Consider the following 7,502-nt stretch of genomic DNA (forward strand, 5'->3'; position numbering starts at 1 on the left):
AAGAGCTTTCTGCTTCTCTCTAACTCCTGGAAGTGGTGTATGTAAAAAAAAAAAAGTAATTATTGAATTGTAATCCACTTTTTTACTGCTTAAGAAGAGCAGTTATAGTTTAAATCCAGATAACTTAACATATTTAAAATGTATTATTATATTTTTTTATTGTTGTTATTATTTTAATTTAATTTTCCCAGTGATGCAAGTAGTTTTTATTTCATTCACCTCTGAATAGTTCTTCCATTTCTTATGTCCATGTCGTCCTGGAGTACAGCGCTCTTTATTTTGTCACTGAAGCGCTCCAAACACGTACTTTATTATCTTTAGTTCTAAATGGTAACCTATTTAGAATTGGTATGTGTTTGGCATGCTCACATGAGTCCTTGAACCACATCTCTAATACAGTTAATAATTTCACAGAAATGCCAAAACTGGCTTTAAGATTACTTGGAAACATGGTCATCTTTAAAGTGGCATTTTTCAATTTCATATGCACCATCTTGGCTTTTAATCCTTTAAAATGAAAAAGGTATTGGTAAAAAAAAATGTTTTTAAAATCTTATAGGTGTGTTTTATTTTAATTTTAATAGTATTTAGAGATCCAGTATTTTTAAACTACTAAACTTTCCATTTTGGTATTAAAATGTCATTAAATGGCACAATTCTTTAAGGGTTTGGATGCATTAAATATTTTAATGTTTGTTCCTTTTCCCTATTGATTTTGATCGGGGCACAAACACGGTTGCCTTCTTCTAAATGTTGCTTCTCAGCCTTATTTTTCTATGAGGATTTTTTTAATCTTATGCAAAAGCAGCAACCCTTTGGACTTTCTGTCAGTACAAGTATTCTTCCAAGCCTTTCATTTCAGTAGAAAACACATTTAAAACTGTTCATCTCTTTTCTTTTAAATGACTTGTACAAAAAGACATTGTAACAAAAAGAAAATGTTCTCTGAAGCTCAGTGTTTGTTGTTTTTCTTTGCCTCAGGCTGACTTAAACTGCAACATTCAAGATGATACCGGATCTTTCTATGGCGTCACCAGTCAGTATGAGAGTCCAGAGAACATGACCATCACATGTTCGACAAAAGTTTGCTCCTTTGGCAAGCAGGTTGTGGAGAAAGTCGAGGTATGAACTAAAATGAGAAGCAGGATTTTTTACTGTACCTCCTGGGGTTTGTTTGTGTGTTTTACATTTCTTATGTGCGCTGCTTGTTCTTCTTTCCCCTCAGACTGAATATGCACGCTTTGAAAATGGACGTTTTGTCTACCGGATAAGTCGATCCCCCATGTGTGAATACATGATCAACTTCATCCATAAGCTAAAACATCTGCCGGAGAAGTATATGATGAACAGTGTGCTGGAGAACTTCACTATCTTATTGGTAATCACCTCACTGACCTGAGTGGGCGACGTCCCTCTCTGGGAGTGTTTTTCTTGCTGCTGTCAGGATGTGCTGGTGGCTCCAGCTGGCTTTAAAAAAAATCTGAGTGGGGGCGGTGGGGGGACTTCACTGGGCCTTGAGATGTGTTCCTCTGCCTGGATTCACATTCCTCTCATTCCACAGGGGATGAAACACAGTGTGAGGACCCTCATTATCTGCAGGGGAAAGGGAGGATAAGAGAGGGCAGGAAACCCTGTTATTGGCATCACATGGGGTCTTAAAGTGTCATTCACCACTGCAGAGAAAGCACCCAGGCCAAGGGGTGTGCAAGCAGCCCCCCTCCCCCAAAAAACCCATCTTAGTGTGTTAATCATTAAATAAACTCATGATTCATGTCAGACTTAATACATGATTATTTTTAAAAGTGTGGCAGTTCTTTTAAGACATATAAGTAGCACAAGACTGGAAGAAGGATCCGAAAATATGTTTCACAGATTGATATAATTTTCTAAGCACATTTGTCTCTTCTGCTTCTTGCTGAATCCTAATGTTGTGTTTTCATTTCTCAGATTTTTCCATTGTGCCCAGTATGAATACAAAGTAACCCTAATAGAGGGAAAATGGTAGCTGCAGCAAATTTTGTGTATTTCTCCCTAAAACATAGGGTTAGTTGGTTTCTTGTTCCATTTTGGCCTGTGCAGAACAAGGGATGGCTCAACACTATGCTCAGGTTTTACTGAAACATGATGTTTCAATTTATGCTACTAGATATTATTAAATTCTGCTCTGCACATTTTCCCCCTTAAATAACATGTTTATATTCAAAGATTAGTTGATATCAGGAATCAAGGTCCAAGAGTTTAGTGTATAAAGTATGCCTGTGCACAAAAGACGTGCATAAATGAATTCCCTTTCATAAGCTGGTATTTAAAGAATGTAGCGTATGTGCTGAGGCATCCAAAGTTCCCTCCATTTCAACACCAGTTGTAGAAAGTTTTCTGTACAGTAAGATGGAAATGGAAAAACGTGAGAGAGACATCATGAAACATTACTTGTTAGTCAATTTCTGTCAGAATTTTTCAACTCTGCTTTAATGTTTTGGGGGGTTTTTTTGGGTTTTTTTGGATGATAAAGACGAGGATGCTCTGAAATCACTCTCTCTATATTTGATTGGACCCACCTGTAGGTTTGGTGATTCGACACATTTACCTCCTTATGCAAAGCCTATGTAGTGTCATGCCATTTATTTCCATGCAGAATTGCATTAATTCTTCCAGGTCCTGTACTGATGACGGGAGAATTGGTTCTCTGTGAAAAGTCTCCTCCCAGTATGTGCACAAAGATTCTCAACGGGTTCGAGGTCTGGGCTCTGTGGCGGTCCGATCCATGTGTGAAAATCATGTCTAATGTTCCCTGAACCACTTTGTTCACAATTTGAGCCCGATGTTATTGTTATCTTGGAATGTGACCTTTCCAACTGGGAAGTGGTTTTAAACATACAGTAGCTGTGAAGTCTACTGTTGATTTATATATATTTTTTAATCATTTCATGTCACCAAACATGTAAATGATCTCTGATCATTCAAGATATTTTTTTTCCCAGCCACATTTCCTCCTCAGAGATGATTGTTCCCCACTGTTGCCCTTCCAGGTTTTAATCGTGCTTATACTAAATTTAAGAAGTAACAGCAATCTCCTCAGTGGTTTTGCTTGATTCAGCTCAGTCATTCGACCCTTCTGAAAGGCAGTAACATCTTTTTGCTGATCACTTAATATCTTTTCCAGTATGATTGTTTAAGAAGTGAGAAGCTGTTCACTGCATCAGACTTAAATAATCTGCTCCCAGCTGAAACATATTAATCACTGCAGTAATTATCCAATGGATACTTTGAAGGCTTTTTTTTTTTTTTTTGCATTCGTTGGCTTGACAAAACCTAAAACTATAATCGGAGATGAAGTTGGTTCCATGCATCATATGACTTTTCAACCCAAAATGATTCCTATGAGTTACAGTGAGACATTAACAGATGATGATCCTGATAAAATGGCGATAAAAATCTATAAATAACAGTAAAATCCAGCACAGCTGCCAATGAGACAAAAAAAAATGAACGCTGCTAAAATCATTCATCTTGGGATTTAGCATAGAGAGCGGTAGAATAAACGTTTTAATTCGAGTTGATTATTTTTGTTGCTGAGTGTGCGCTCTCAGTGATGCTGTTTATTTGTAAGGTGACAGCTTCACATTAGAGCTCTGAAACTTCAGACTGGATCAAATTAAAGACGAAAAGTTACTTTGGAAAAAACAAAACAAAAACACAACTCACTTTCCCACAGCCTAACAAACAGGAGTTAACAAGTTGTATATATAAAACATATTCCCTCGATAGAGAGTCTAAATTGCACTTAAAACCTCCTGTAAATAAAAGAGTAAAAAATGTGGCTCTCCTGGCCAAGTTTAAACTGGTACTGAACATTTAACCGTGCGCGCACACACAGCTTCAGAACTCTAACAATGCATGCGTCTGTCTTTTCGCTCAGTTTCCCGTCCACGTCTTCAAACTCGGTAACCATCCTTTGCTGCATCCATTTCTCTGTTTATTTCCCGCTGTGCAGCGCTTCTCCTCTAAAGTAAGTGCTCTTTCTTGCAGGTGGTGACAAACAGGGACACCCAGGAGACGTTGCTATGTATGGCGTGCGTGTTTGAAGTTTCGAACAGTGAGCATGGCGCGCAGCATCACATCTACAGACTGGTGAAGGAATGAATCCGCTTGGAGCTCCTCCTTTTCATAGACTTACCAACCTCAAAACAAAAGTGGCAGTGCCTCTACACGAAAGTCATACCTACAACGCTCTTTGGTCAAGGTATCAGGTGGAGTCGTTGTTATAAATCTGTTTTAATATAAGTGTTTGTTATTTGACTGCAGCTGTGAATTGCGGTACAGTTGTTTTAATGTTTGAATATGGGAATTTTAAATATGTTGGTCTCTGTCGGGTATAAATGTGGCCATCCTTAAAGAGTTTCCTGGATGTGTTTGGTAAATGAAAATGTGTGTGTCGGTTTTTTCTGCTTTGTTAATGTAGACTAAGGAAAAAAAAAAAAGACAAAAGGACACGGGCCTTTTTTTGTTTTTCTATCAGCGGCATGGTTGCGTTCTGTGTAATATGTTTGAGGCTGTTTTGTATGTCTGTACTTCATGATTTGTGAGCATACATACTGTAGATACGCAGACATGAAAACACACACAGCTGTTAAACTTTCCAAAGAAACAGAACAACACTATACGTGCAGTGGCCGAAAGCAGGTGGTTGCGAAATTACTACATAAGAACGCCAACAACTGAGCTTTCGGTAATATTTATCCCTGTTGAAGCACTCCCAAGTTTTAGACACCAGAATGAATGCACTGTGAAAACACTACAGTTTGCCTGCATCCGCGCCGTAAATGTAGGAAGTCTCACCGCCTGCTAAGCATTTCAGCGCTGCAAACAAATCTTTTCTCTGACAATGGCCATGAGAATTTTTTATTTTTATTTTTTTTAAATATGTGAGTCCTGCTAAAATGACTCTAATCGGACTCGTATCTGGTCAGAAAGCACTTTGTTTCCCTTCCTGTGCTTGCCTTAGTGATGCTTGCGTCTATTCTGTTAATTCTGCGCTTTAAAAAAAGAAAAACTAAAAAACTGTTTAACCTATCGAGACACTACAAAATCATAGACAGCAATGCGTCGTTCAGCATGCTGTGGCTTTGCCCCCCACCCAACACTCTGGGATCGCCGTGTGATAACTCCAAGCCAGAGTGTTGCTGCCTTCATGGTCACACTATGTTCACATGTTTCTGTGGCCTACGCTGATTGCCGAGCCTTAAACACGTACAAACTGTATGTGAACTCCAAAAGATGCCACTAAAACTGTGATCTCTACATTGTGTTTGTGTTGTGTAAAATAAATGAATGACAACAACAACAACAAAAAAAATCACAATTCAAATCTGCCAAAGCCTAAGTGTACAGTGCCTTAGAGTATACTCATTATCCTGCATTTACCCTGTTTTCTAAGTCTAAAATTAGTTTTGTGTGAGACGGGCAGAAATAACTTACAGATGTATTATTTGGTTCATCTTCACATCTCAGAAATCACGGTTCTCGAAATTGGTACACTCCTAGAAATACAGTTTTTGTTGTTGCTGGGGTTTTTTTGGGGTTTTTTTTTTTAAAGAGGCAGTACACTTATATTCAATTATGTTTGCAAATTTAAGCTCAGAAACAGGTTATTTTTCCTGTAACGCTGTAATATGTTCCTAAAATATCAGCCTTTCTTTTTTTCCTTCCTTCTCTAAGAGTGTACTATAAAAAGACTGACTGCCTTTCCTGTCGCAGAAGACCAAAAATACAGAGATGCAGTCAATTATTGTTGTGTCCTGCATGGTAGCAAGGAAGTGCCTTTGGTTCAGATTTTCCAGCTTAAAAAAAAAGATCAAACAGAAATTATAAATTTAATGTTGCCAGACCAAAAAAAGAAGAAGAAGAAGAAGAAGAAAAAAAATAAGACATAAGTGAAACAAATCACCACATTGCCTTTCAAAGGACTGTAATGACAGCAGGGGAACATGGTTACTAAGGAGAAGAAATAAATGATATTCATTTTTATTACATTGTAAATTGATTTCTCAAACCCAACTATTTCTTCGCTTAAGGTTAAAGATTTTGTCTAATATTGAACGGCCACTGACTGCATGCAGGATGTCAACAGAAAAACACTGAAGCTGTCTGCTTCGTGCACACTTGCAGGCTCAAGTGTTTTTGTTTTTTTTTGTTTGTTAGTTTTTTTTTTTGAAACGAGGCTTTTTTTGGAAGCATTATGGTTTCACAATGTCACAGCTGTGATGGCGAAAAGGCAGGGACCGACACGAGCTTTTATCCATTAGAACAAAAAAGAAAAAATAATGTTTATTTAATATTAATTCTACAGTACAGACTCTAAAAATGAAACTTAAGATTGTTTTACGTGTTTAAATCTGTATACTTTCATTGTAAGGATCATAATTACTCAAAACATTTACTATTTCTTACAGAAATTATAATCATCTTAAAGTAGTTTAATCAACAAAGCTCTAAATAATTGCAGACAATGTCTTGGGGTGGGGGTGGGGGTGCAGATAAAGTTAAATGATTCAGTATTTTTGCCGCAGTTCTGTGAACACTGTGGACTTTATTTTTCTTTTATGCTTACCTTGTGTATCTGTTCACATTTATCGATTACAGTTAGATGTTCCTGTTTTCTTATTGTACTTGTATACAGTCGTACCCGGTTTTGTGATGACATTATCTGTAATATTGCGAGCCCAGTGAGATGGTAATGATGTTACTGCTGCACTGCTGGTACATTTTTACATTTTAACACTAAAACAGCAGGACTGACGCCTTTGATGGCACGGATGTCTGGTGGACTCTTTGCCCCGGAAAGTGGACGCGCCAAGTCAAGGAATCGCAGCTACAAGCATATCAGCTTTTGCTAAGAGTAGGTACTGGTACCTGGCTTTAAAGTGATTCTTGACATATAGCTCATGAAATGTAAACTGTCATTTACATATTTGGGTTTTGTGTGCAGATTTTTTTCAGCACCCCCTTTGTAAAAAGGTGCTTTCTATAAAATTATATCTTGGCTTTTCTTGGTACAGATGTGTGATCTCTTTTCATATCCATCACTGTAAAGTGTTGGAGCAAAGGAGAGAAAAGAAGCTCTGCTCTGTTTGTGTTCTGCATATGGTCTTGTCTTTGCTCCGTAACATTATGATGCCTTCTTGACAATAGTAGATATTTTGTAGCTTTCTAGATACTTTGTATGTACGCAATATTGAAGTTAAATAAATCTGAAAAAGATTGCTTCCTTTTATTTTTCTCACTTGAATCTTTGCTGTGTGGATGAGTCTGTTAACTCCTTGACTGCAAAGGCCTCACATCAACAGTAGATGGAGCATGTGAGAGAACATAATTGAATGTGCATCGCTGTAATGGCAGGACTCGCCACAAGAGGGAGACACCATTTAATCAAAGTGCTACAGATTTCTGTTTTCTTGCTCAACCTTTTTAAATCAGAGGTTCTCAAGCTATTTCCAGCACAC

General features: G+C 37.6%; 1 protein-coding gene across 4 annotated transcripts in view; it reads left to right on the forward strand.

The window, feature by feature from the left end:
* tead1b (TEA domain family member 1b) overlaps positions 1 to 7,261 on the forward strand; it is a 53,113-nt gene extending 45,852 nt beyond the window's left edge. For all 4 annotated transcript variants that reach the window (XM_085402212.1, XM_085402216.1, XM_085402218.1 and 1 more), the window contains 3 exons: positions 982 to 1,122; positions 1,226 to 1,378; positions 4,030 to 7,261. In XM_085402212.1, the coding sequence (XP_085258338.1) occupies positions 982 to 1,122; positions 1,226 to 1,378; positions 4,030 to 4,143 (408 nt within the window). In that variant the 3' untranslated portion in view covers positions 4,144 to 7,261. The remainder of the gene's footprint in view (positions 1 to 981; positions 1,123 to 1,225; positions 1,379 to 4,029) is intronic.
* The last annotated feature ends 241 nt before the right edge of the window (positions 7,262 to 7,502 follow it).

Source organism: Rhamphochromis longiceps, linkage group LG1 (assembly GCF_057381845.1).
Source record: "Rhamphochromis longiceps isolate RC_006_pf linkage group LG1, R_longiceps_female_GT1.1, whole genome shotgun sequence".
NCBI lineage: Eukaryota > Metazoa > Chordata > Actinopteri > Cichliformes > Cichlidae > Rhamphochromis > Rhamphochromis longiceps.